General features: G+C 38.8%; 1 protein-coding gene across 1 annotated transcript in view; it reads right to left on the bottom strand.

The window, feature by feature from the left end:
• Positions 1-13,096, bottom strand: part of khdrbs2 (KH domain containing, RNA binding, signal transduction associated 2) — a 66,435-nt gene that overhangs the window by 35,272 nt on the left and 18,067 nt on the right. Inside the window, exon 3 of the mRNA XM_078273484.1 lies at positions 4,682-4,798. Within this exon, the coding sequence (XP_078129610.1) occupies positions 4,682-4,798 (117 nt within the window). The remainder of the gene's footprint in view (positions 1-4,681; positions 4,799-13,096) is intronic.

Here is a 13,096-nt window from a genome sequence, read left to right as displayed (position 1 = left end):
ACTAAACAAATAATCTGAAGTGGAGACGTTTTTTTCTACTTGTAGGAGTTACAAATGTGGCTGCTACATACTTAACAATGTAGTGATTATTATTATTATTACTATGACAAAATATATATTCTTTTGACCTGTTTGCATTCATCCTGCTCTGAAAAAGTTGGGTATTGAGTGCTTCGCTCAAGGACACCTCAATGGTGGCTGTTAAGAGAAGCGAGAATGCCAGCCAATCTGGGGATTCAAACTTTTGTCCTTGCATCACAGGGCTGTTCTCTACGCTAGAGGAGAAATCAGCTGATTTTCAGATTAAAAAAATACTCCTAAAATTTCACCAGGCCTCACATTCACTGGCAGAGAGAATAAGTCATTATGGATCAGATCAGAATGTGCATGTGGGGGGAAGATTATCTTATCTCTGAGTAGTTTCAATAGTTTGTCACTGAAATGTTTGGGAGAGTATTACAGCAGGAGCAACACACACAGCTTTACATTAGTTACCGTGACTGCAGTATGCCTGTGTTTAATCAATCAATATTATCTGTTTGCATTGCTATAAGGATTGCAACTGCGAAATAAAATTATCTCTAACCTTGAAGTGTTTGCTTATACTGTACAGTCTAGAGTAAGAGAGGTGAAATGAGGACTCTCTGCTTTAGCCCTATGACTCAGCACCATGTCAACCAGGCTAATATCTGTGCACAGGGTGTTGTATTGACCATATGGTCTAATATGTGTGGGTGGGCTGCTCTGATGCAAAATTTCCAAACCTGAGATAATACCCTACGGCTATACAGATGCACTATACTGATGAACTGGATGAGATGGCAGAAATGTGTGATGACAACTTTTGCTTGTAATTGGACTTTTGCTATGTCTGTACCACACTGCCTTGTGACCAGCTGCCTCCAGTGGCAGACAGCCTTTCAGTCACAACCTTTAGGTGTCAGTCTCATCACAGTGTCCTTCAGACTTGCCCAGACTGTACACATAATGAATATGGCACACAGAAAACACCAAGCGAAATCAGATCGTCACCTAGCCGGCCTTTGGTAAGAAACAACTGTTAGGGGTCTATTATTTTTCTTTTGTGGTGCACACGGCACCATGAATCTCCCTTAAAGTGAAACAAACAAATGCACCATGCTAGTGATACTGGTGGCACTTAGAAATTGATTTATTACATAATAGAAAGTCGCATTGCTTTCTGTACTGTACAGCGCAGTATCACAACCTATTACTGCATGCATGCCATTATTTTACATTTTAGCACTCCTTCACTTAATTTTACACACAGACAAGTTAATGCAGCACATGAGTAAACTGAATGGACTTAGTGGCAGGAAGCCAAAGTTTTAAATGAACTCCTTCACCGGCCAAGGCACATTCAAAAAGGTGATGGCAAAGACACGTCTCAGTGCCTTTAGCCTTCATCAAAGTGAAGACTTTCAGCCTCACAATTAGAATGGAAATCAATGCAAAAAGGCTTTACCGGTAATTTCTAATTATAAAGCCATACTGTGGTTAAAGAATTTGGGGCTTTATTAAGTTTACTAAAGCTTAGTCATCCAGAAGATAACATGGTTAAAATTGCATTTTTTACAGGCACATATAAGAAAAAGAATTGGATGCTGGAAAAGATTTATTACTACAGTATATAGCAATTACAGTAATAAACTACGGTACTTTATTACTGCACCTGCTATATACTGTATTACTGCACCTGCCATGCACGTCCATGAAAACTGGGAAACTCCATCTCCTCAAGGAAGTCGTTCCGACATGATCAAAAGCTCCTACTGAAAGCATCTTGTAGGGAAATTTCATTTGTATTCTGCTGATCCCAAAGTCAAGAATTAATATCCAATCCCACTTATTCATCAATTAAAATGGTGTTTCTTACTTTTGAGGCTTATTTTGTGTCAAAGATCGAAATAAGGGATATATCCAGGATAGCTAATAAATGGACTTTGAGGTGAGATTGTTTTCTCAAATAAACTGCATTTAATATGCACAACCACTAGAATCATAAAGACTTGTTTAAACATTGGTGACCTGAGGGCAACTGAAACAAGTTGTAAACACAACACTGACATACAGTGGGTACGGAAAGTATTCAGACCCTTTTACATTTTTCACTCTTAGTTTCATTGCAGCCATTTGCTAAAATCAAAAAAGTTCATTTTATTTCTCATTAATGTACACTCAGCACCCCATCTTGACAGAAAAAGCCAGAAATGGAGAGATTTTTGCAAATTTATTAAAAAAGAAAAACTGAAATATCACATGGTCATAAGTATTCAGACCCTTTGCTGTGACACTCATATTTAACTCACATGCTGTCCATTTCTTCTGATCCTCCTTGAGATGGTTCTACTCCTTCATTGGAGTCCTGCTGTGTTTAATTAAACTGATTGGACTTGATTAGGAAAGGCACACACCTGTCTATATAAGACCTTACAGCTCACAGTGCATGTCAGAGCAAATGAGAATCATGAGGTCGAAGGAACTGCCCAAGGAGCTCAGAGACAGAATTGTGGCAAGGCACAGATCTGGCCAAGGTTACAAAAGAATTTCTGCAGCACTCAAGGTTCCTAAGAGCACAGTGGCCTCCATAATCCTTAAATGGAAGAAGTTTGGGAAGACCAGAACTCCTGGCCTTCCAGCCAAACTGAGCAATTGTGGGAGAAGAGCCTTGGTGAGAGAGGTAAAGAAGAACCCAAAGATCACTGTGGCTGAACTCCAGAGATGCAGTAGGGAGATGGGAGAAAGTTCCACAAAGTCAACTATCACTGCAGCCCTCCACCAGTCGGGGCTTTATGGCAGAGTGGCCCGACGGAAGCCTCTCCTCAGTGCAAGACATATGAAAGCCCACATAGAGTTTGCCAAAAAACACATGAAGGACTCCCAGACTATGAGAAATAAGATTCTCTGGTCTGATGAGACCAAGACTGAACTTTCTGGCATTAATTCTAAGCGGTATGTGTGGAGAAAACCAGGCACTGCTCATCACTTGCCCAATACAATCCCAACAGTGAAACATGGTGATGGCAGCATCATGCTATGGGGGTGTTTTTCAGCTGCAGGGACAGGACGACTGGTTGCAATTGAAGGAAAGATGAATGCGGCCAAGTACAGAGATATCCTGGAAGAAAACCTCATCCAGAGTGCTCAGGACCTCAGACTGGGCCGAAGGTTCACCTTCCAACAAGACAATGACCCTAAGCACACAGCTAAAATAACAAAGGAGTGGCTTCGGAACAACTCTGTGACCATTCTTGACTGGCCCAGCCAGAGCCCTGACCTAAACCCAATTGAGCATCTCTGGAGAGACCTGAAAATGGCTGTCCACCAACGTTCACCATCCAACCTGACGGAACTGGAGAGGATCTGCAAGGAAGAATGGCAGAGGATCCCCAAATCCAGGTGTGAAAAACTTGTTGCATCATTCCCAAGAAGACTCATGGCTGTACTAGCTCAAAAGGGTGCTTCTACTCAATACTGAGCAAAGGGTCTGAATACTTATGACCATGTGATATTTCAGTTTTTCTTTTTTAATAAATTTGCAAAGATTTCTACATTTCTGTTTTTTTTTTCTGTCAAGATGGGGTGCTGAGTGTACATTAATGAGAAATAAAATGAACTTTTTTGATTTTAGGAAATGGCTGCAATGAAACAAAGAGTGAAAAACTTAAAGGGGTCTGAATACTTTCCGTACCCACTGTATCAACAATAACATTAGCTTTTATTTGGAGTTGTATTTCTGGCCACCTGATGAACGTCCAATGTTCACTCTCATTTACCTCTGTTTTTGGTCTCTACCAACTCAGCTGCTAAATGATACACTATGTTCACTAGTTGCTAACTGTGTCTGTCTGCTGTTTGGTGCTGAGCAACTAGTGTACAGTTTGTGAGATTTTAGAGATTTTCTTACTGGAAACAGCTGCCTGCTGAGGCCAATAAGGATGCTATGAGAGCAGTGTGGGTAAACCAAAACAGTAAAGTTGCAGGATCGACTGCACAGTTGAAACTCGCTAAGCTCTGTAAAGCCGAGGGATGCTGCAAATTCGGATTTCACATTGTCATTTGATACATTGTTTATTATAACATATTGATTATAGCCACTTCAAAGTAGTTGTAACAGCCTGTGCATTATTTTACCTTCTTGACGACGTATTGAAATGCAGCTACAGTTTCACCAAAGAGGTAGCAACACTGCAAGTATTTTGTTTTGTCATGGCTATAGATGTCTGATTCCCAGGCTGTGCAGTAATAATAGCGATGTAACTCTATAGCAGCACACTGAGACCTGCGTGAACACCAGATCCAGCAGACTGTCTGTATACACGCTCGGATAAGTTTGGCTCCAGGGGACCACAAGTCAGCAGGATAAATGACTTTGGCAAAGATATTCATTACTTTGCATTTATAATTGACTATTACAGAATATGCTATTAAACAACACACAGAAAAAACATTCCCATTTCCTCCTACATATGTTTGTCAACTGAAAGCTATTAATTCTACTCTGGGTGTTATTCATCTCAGTTACAGCTCAGCTGTTGTTGGTTAGAATATTCTTCTGTGCTTTAGTGAAATTTCAAGCACATTTAAATTGTGTAAATATTTCTGTTTGATCCATATCTTGGACCAGCCCAACTATATTTCAACTTAATCAATATCTTACCTTGCCTTTATCCCTCATGGACCCTTTGCCGAGGATGGACATCTTCACTCCCGTCTCCTCTTGTAGTCGTTTCATTGAATTTCCCCGTGGTCCCAGCAGCTTTCCGACAAAATTAAACTGTGACGCAGGAGGGAAAAAAGCAATCAGACGCCTTATCAATGCTTCTAACACATGTAGGAAGAGGACAAATAATGAAAAAGCTGACTTATATGTAAAGACAACTGTTTCTGAAGCAGTCTTTTTGTGTTAGATGTTAAAGGAAGTTCATCCATTTGGAGAAATACCATAAAATATAAAATATGTTGGCTGGCCATTAGTCATCTATTATCAATATAATCTCACATTCCATTCCCCATTCATCATGTGAGAAAAATATGTAATGCAGCCTGTGATAAATCAATCAAATTGTGCTCTGTATGTAGCACATTAAAGGTGAATGGGACTCTCAGCTGCCGTCCAGCATAATGTATGCATCTCTCCATTTACTTTAACTGTGCCCTCTCTAGTCATGTATCTTATTGGCATTTAGGGTCATCCATGTCGTGCCTAGAAAAAAATTAAATGGAACATGGGCTCAAACCAATAATGTTCCTGAGACTGTTCCAGAGGTCAGTGCTGAAATAATGTCAGAAATAATGAGTTTCTTCCCAGTGGGAAATTAAGTAATACTATCCAGATGACAAACTATCAGATTCAAGCCTCGGGGCTCTGACTATCATTTCCCTCTCGCTGTGCACCAGCTAGTGTTCATATTGAGAGAAGTAGCTCTGGGTAGTTGAAGGCGCAACAGTGCTGAGATTAGCGGTGATTAATCCGAGAGGTGAAACTCACAGCTGTAGTCAAATGGGTCGTTTCTGAAGAAAATATGAGCATAAGATCATTTAAAAAACAGGAGAATCTTCGGTAGCACTTTATAATAACTATCCATAATTCATCATTTGTTAAGTATTAGTTACCTATTAGTTAATGGTTTGTTCATTATTATGTATTTATTGTTCATACATAATTTATCATTAGTAAAGCATGTGTTCACATAGTTATAAATGGTTTATTCATAGTAAATAAGCCTATTAGCTAATGGTTTGTTAATCATTATTAATTTATTGTTCATACATAATTCATCATCAGTAAAGCATTTGTTCACATAGTTATGAATGATTTGTTCATAATAAATAAGCCTATCTAAAAAAATATGTTTGTAAGTACATGATTTATGAATGAAATGAAACAACCATTCATTAATGAAATCATGTTCCCATTATAAGCCAGTTGCAAACTATTACTAAATGCTTTGTTCATCATTTGTAAAGCATTGCTCCTATGTTAATTCTCATAAATAAAGCATTTGTATACACACTCATAAATGGTTTGTTCGTAGTAAATAAAGCTCTCAATAATTATGTTTAATTATACTGTGTATTGCCTATGAAAAGGCTAATGATTCTATCTATTGGTTATGGAAAGTAATTTGCTTTTCAACACTATTGCTAGCTGTGGGTATTTTGTTGAATGAATGTTAGTACAAGTTGTGAGTTTAATTGTTTAACTGGAGTTTACGGTGACAAGTAACTTTAAAGAGGCTAATGTTTAGTGCATTCTTTCTACTGTTACCGGTGCAGGGAGGGATAAATAAGCACGCATGTCTTAATGCCTCAAGATTACAACACTGTAGCTTAAGTTATGGGAAAATAATACAATTTGAGAGATTTTTACATGCATTTATGCAATTATATTAAGAATAGTGTTAATGTTACTAAGGTAGGTCCCATACAACTTGAATTAGAAATGTATTTTTTGTATAAAGGTTACCTATTAATATAAATGTACTTTTGATACCTGAAAGGGATTTATATACTTTTGATACTTAAGAGAAGAAATTTAAGAACGGTTGTACAACTGAATAGAGATTTAGATATTTCAATATGGGTTAACTGAAATATCACCTCATTTTATTGTCATTGTAGCCTAAGCAATTGGTTTTATTACTGAAAAGTAATTGAAAGAACTGATTTGGCCTTATCTACAGGTGGAGGAGGTGGAGATTTGAGAAGCGCTACGCATGGGAGGTCCGGTCCAGAGAGGGATATTGGATCACATTGACTCTTCAGATCCCAGAGTCTTCCAGGGTTTAGAGATTCCCAGTTCAGTTGGCTGGGTGGCGAGCTACAGGATCCAGACTCTGAACTTATACAGATTGCCCTGGATTCCTTCTTCATGGTGGTAGGACAAACAAAAACCAAACTCATATGGGCCCCAGCGTTGAACATCTCTGAACTCTTGTCATCAAAGAACAATTGAGCTCATAGAACTGAAAAGGGTTTCTTTTAAGTGCGTGCTTTATTATTTTAGTTGTTATTTTTCATACCTGTGTTTCATCTGTATATGTGTATGCCATGTTTCTGTGTATATTAATACACTTCTCAAACGTTATCCTTGTTTCCTAGTCTCTTTATTGATGTTCAATTCTCTGGCTCTTAACAATCTAGTTTTCTTCTGGTTCTGGTCCAAATTCACACTGATATCAACTAAATAACACTACTACGAGCTATTTCATGAATGTACATTCTTAGTACATCGTAATAACGTTTATAAATACTGTTTTTACTTGTGTTTCTGTTGTATTTGCTAGCCTTTGCAACTCATTTATATAAATGCTTTGTAAAGCATAGCAAGTCCTCACTTTAGATGGGCTCACGCCATGTAGTCAACTAATCAGTAGTAACTCATGAGTTAATCATGAATTGATGTTTTGGTAAGTGCTTGTTAAAGATGCATTAACACACTAACTATCCATAGGCATATTTCTGAAGGCATGTCCAAACAGAACATTACATGTGTGTCCAGGTTCTGTTAGCCTTTGCAACTCATTTATAAATGCTTTGTAAAGCATAGAAAGTACTCACTTTAGATGGGCTCACACAGTATACTTAACTAACCAGTAGTAACTCATGAGTTAATCATGGATTACATTATTGGTAAGTATTTGTAACAGATGTGTTAACATCCCAGCTATTAGTTTAGGCCTTTTTCTAAATCATAACATTTTATTTAAGACATGAACAAATGTAGGTGTAGATAGTCTGTTAATCATTAATGTCCTAGTTTTAAACTACCTTTTACATTCCTGAGTACCTAGTTGATAATGGTAAAATTACTTCATTTACAAATGGTTAATGCATCATTTTGGAATTATTAAAAAATAAACTGATAAACATTTTACACGAGTTTACTTACTATAGACCAACCATTTACTAACTGTATTTACAAATGCTTTACTGATTAGAATGAATGTAGGAACTATGCTTTACAAATGATAAACAAATAAATTACTAATAGTTTGTAGATAGTTTATAAAGGAAAATTATTTAATTTACCAATGTTTTTTGCAATACTTAGAAAGTGTCAAACCTCTATTTATAAACATAATTATTGAGAGCTTTATTTACTATGAACAAACCATTTATGAGTGTGTATACAAATGCTTTATTTATGAGAATTAACATAGGAGCAATGCTTTACAAATGATGAACAAAGCATTTAGTAATAGTTTGCAACTGGTTTATAATGGGAAAATGATTTCATTTATGAATGGTTGTTTCATTATGTGTTAAGTATAAATCATGTACTTACAAATGTATTTTTCAAGATAGGCTTATTTATTATGAACAAACCATTCATAACTATGTGAACAAATGCTTTACTGATTAATTATGTATGAACAATAAATTAATGATTAACAAACCATTAACTAATAGGCTTGTTTACTATGAACATACCATTTATAACTGTGTGAACAAATACTTTACTCATGATGAACAATTAATAAGTAATAATGAACAAAACATTAACTAATAGTTAACTAACGCTTAATAAATGATGAATTATGGATAGTTATTATAAAGTGCTACCGAATCTTTTACTACTTGAAATAAGCCCTTTAAAAACTACTTATGCTCTCTCAAACATTATTTCTTTAATTGTAATAAATGGTTCAACCTTAAAATGTTTGCTGCCAGATGAGATGATAAGAGACCACCTCCAGAGCTGAACAGGTGGCCAGCCGCCCACCACAACATACTCTGGCCAACCCTAAAATGATATTAACCTTTTCACGAAGCAGCTTCTCCCACTGTGGCTGAGCGGATAATAACTTCAGTGCCAGCTGTGTGGCTGCTGCAACTTAACTCTGACAACTGCACACTCAGCTTATTTCATGAACATCATTAACATCATGGGTGAACGCTACATCTCAGGTTAGGGAGGCGCCAGGGGATGCAGAGATGAGACCATCTTTTTAAAAAAACACATCCCTACTGTCCTTGCCTGTCCTCTGATATGAATGATTAAGGCACCTTCATGGATGCCTTTCTTCACAGGGGTTTCTTTGACAGGACTATCCTATAACTGGCAGGGAGCTTGAGAGCAGATGGTCGTTGCGGCTAAGTCGAGAGCGCGCTCGCTGGGCGGTAGGCGAAGAGTGGCCTGTTTTCATTAAGCTAATGAATGTCTGGAGCCACTCTGGTGCTCCATGGCGAGCAATTTGGGCTTTAGAAAGGGGCACGGTTCGGTGTTAAATGAGGTTTGAAATGATGCAATGTGCCCCCTGCAGTCTCAACACTGACAACTATGCAGATATTGGACGCGAGGGTGTTGTGAATACAACAATTACACACAAAGACATTTGAGACGTTGAACAAATAGTGGTAAAATGGGTGCACTGATCTACTTATTTGTACTTCACAGTGTCATTGCTACACGAAGGACAAACATTTAATTGAGAGCTTTTGTGCAGGATGTATCTAATATATTAATCTCCATATTTATTCTGAAAAGTCATTTTTATAAAGTTCTGTGTTGTTCAAGTCTACAGGGCTTAAGGCAGGAGGTGAAGGTTGAGTCATGTAACACTAATGTGAATCCGCAAAGCCACTAATTCAGCTGAGCAAAGCACTTTTCACAACAACCTCAGTGACTGAGGCCTGTTCCTTAGTTGTACTTTTGAACAAGATTACAATGATTAAAAAAAATATATATATCCTCACAAGTGACAGGTATGGTGGCCTTGAAAGCTGCAAAGCGAATGCAGAAAACACAACTAAATACAGAAACGCTCTGCTAATACAGAGAATACAAGCAAATATTTACACAAAATCATTCACCCTCACACCTACAGGCAATTTAGAGTCGCTACTAAATCCGCATGTATCTTTGGCATGTGGGAGGAAACCAGAAAAAAAATGCTCCACACAGAAAGGCCCCAGCCGGCCAGCATTTTCAAACCCAGAACCTTTTTTCTTTGGCAACAGGGAGGCGACAGTGGCACAGTGCTACAAGAGTTAGCTAATTCGGTGGAGTACTTGTTTAAGGTGCAGTACATTGAGCGCCCAAAGCGACCTTAGACAGGACCTATTAGAGCTTAGATTGGGCCCAAAAAATCAAGCCTGACCCTACCCGAGCCTGTGCACGTCGTGTCTGAGCCCAGCCCGGCCCGACACATTAACCCGATTTAAACCCGACAATTTTTTTAATACGTGGGCCATTATAACTGACGTTCTCAACTACAATTCCAAATTGTTTGAACTACAGAAATCTGTTTAGAATTATCTTAATAAATACTGGTAATGCAACAAGGACGAAGCATGTAAACTGCGCTGTTAGTTTATTCAGAATGGAATGGATCGCAAATGGATCCGAATGAAGAAACGTAAAAAAAACTAAAACTCGACCTAGCTCCCTCAGCCGAATAGTGTGGGTAACAGATCAAGTCAGCAATATAATCAAAGCCCTGGAACCATATAGGTGACTTTCTTGTCTCGATTACCTAATTAATACTGTCCTTCGGCACGGTCTGCATGCTGACGCACTGGCCGACAACAGTGCTGCAGTGGGGGGAGACACGATGTAGCACAGTTTACCTCACACTCAAGTTAGTGCAGGACATACACCCAGAGCTACGGGAGAAGCTGGCGAGGCATAGCTTGCTCCCCACCGAATAAGGCTAATAAAGTAATGATTAAAAAAACACAAATGCTCGATCAAGGGCCCGGCCCGGCCCGGCCCGGCCTGAGGATAGCGGCGGAAAATATTGGCCCGGCCCGGTCAGACTTGGGCAGAGAATCTAAATTCTAGGACCTATACACTTGAAAAACATGAACCTGTCGTTATATGTAATCCATATGAATTATCCTACTTTTATTTGGTTATCCTGGTGTCTGGTTTCATAAATGAGATCAGTTCAGTGATCGACTTTTGTTGTTTAAAATGAGAACAGGTAAATTATCTAAAAATGTATTGTTGCCTTTTTACAAATAGTGCAGTGTAACATAATCTAAGTCCTTTCCCGAGCCCGATACTGTATGTAGACAACAGCTCTCTTCCAATGCTTAATGGCGGAAAATGTTGAAGCACACTGACTGATCTTTTTGAAACAGCACCTGTAAAGCACCACAACATCCCTAAGCATAAAGTTGTTACTATTCATAGATAATATTCATAAATTCAAGAGGATTTATGTATTGATGAAAGAATAATTGTACTGCTGCAGGCTGTAGCATGTTATCTTTATTTCATACCACGTCACTACTGTTCCCTACAACACCTGAGATCTACCAGCTGGGTGTCAGAGCACCACACAAGAATATTTTACCACACAAAATAATGAGAAATGTCTTTAAACTCTCATGACCCTGATTCTTAAATTTAAAGTAATAAATAATTATCATTAGATGAGAAGAGTCAAGTTAAAAAAAAAAGGAGGAATAAAAAGGAAAGATAAACGAAAGAACTCACGTAAATAAAAATCCAAGATTCCTCTGGATGATTTTACGTACCAAACTAGTCTGTTTCCGTGCTTTCAAACTAAACTTAGCACAAAAAGTAAGGAAATTTGTGTTTGGTAGATTATTTCTCTGTGGTAACAATGCTTTTTAGCAATAAATCTTATACCATTGGAAAGCCTGTTTAGTTCCCTTTCAAATGGTGCCCCATTTGTAAGGAACATGCATTTGTGGGATGAGCAGCAGCGCTGAGTATGTGGGTTGCACCCATGAAAAATTTGCCAAATCTTCTCTGCCATTGCCAAACAGGTTATTTTGCTGTTACTATTGACACTTGTTTTGAGCTTCTGGTACCCCGAGGTGCTGCCAATCAGGTGCCTGATTTAGAAATGAGATTATGCAACCATTGGCAATCCCATATCTCCACAGTCTGGGACCGAACTCTATCCTCAAATATGACAACGCTCGCCCCCACAGGGCGGGGTTTATCAGAGACTACCTCCAGAATGTGGGAGTGGAGAGGATGGAATGGCCTGCCAGCAGTCCTGACCTCAACCCCATTGAACACTTGTGGGATCAGCTTGGGCGTGCTGTTCGTGCCAGAGTGACCAACACAACCACGTTGGCTGACTTGTGACAAATGCTGGTTGAAGAATGGGATGCCATCCCACAGCAGTGTGTGACCAGGCTGGTGACCAGCATGAGGAGGAGGTGCCAGGCTGTTGTGGCTGTGTATGGTTCTTCCACACCCTACTGAGGAGAATATTTGTGAAATGAATACATTGTTAAATTGCCAATATGTCTTGTTTCTTCAAACTTCAATCATCCAATCTACCAAACACCAAACGAGTCAATGGCAGAATAAGCTGTTTGGCGTTGGCAGAGAAGATTTGGCAAATTTTTCATGGGTGCAACCCACATACTCAGCGCTGCTGCTCATCCCACAAATGCATGTTCCTTACAAATGGATGCACCATTTGAAAGGGAACTAAACAGGCTTTCCAATGGTATAAGATGTATTGGCAAAAAGCATTGTTACCACAGAGAAATAATCTACCAAACACAAATGTCCTTACTTTTTGTGCTAAGTTTAGTTTGTTTCCTGGACCCACCCATGGGTGACAGAGAATGTACTTTTTAAAGAGGCTCAGGTAATTTGGAGCAAGCAGCGAAATCCTGTCTCTTTTCTTTACGACAAAAATTCAAAGCATCCTGCAGTAGGAAGACTCAGTCTGGTTTGGTGGCCTCTCAGCTCATCTGAAGGCCAGAATCATAGAACTACAATGAAGTTCATCTTATTTATATGGCCAGGATTCTACAGCTCCTGGGAATCTGTTCCAAATTGGTGGGCCACTAAGTGGAGTGGAGTGGAGTTCACTGAAAGTCATGCACCGCGCACCGTCAGACTGGCTGACAAAATCTCCCTGGACTCTTCCCATGTGTTGCATGGGAAGTACCAACTACTGCCCTTAGGGAGGCACTATAGGGTCCCAGATTGCAGAAAGAACGATAAAGAATATAAACATTAATTTTTTCCCTTGTAAGTATCTTTGCTTAATGGACAATAAAGTGTTATCTTATCTTATAAGGTCAGTTCCATGGAAGGCATGAAATTATAGAAATGTTACAACTTGTCAAG

This window comes from Sander vitreus, chromosome 17 (assembly GCF_031162955.1).
Source record: "Sander vitreus isolate 19-12246 chromosome 17, sanVit1, whole genome shotgun sequence".
Classification (NCBI taxonomy): domain Eukaryota; kingdom Metazoa; phylum Chordata; class Actinopteri; order Perciformes; family Percidae; genus Sander; species Sander vitreus.
This window is presented reverse-complemented; position numbering and strand designations above follow the sequence as displayed.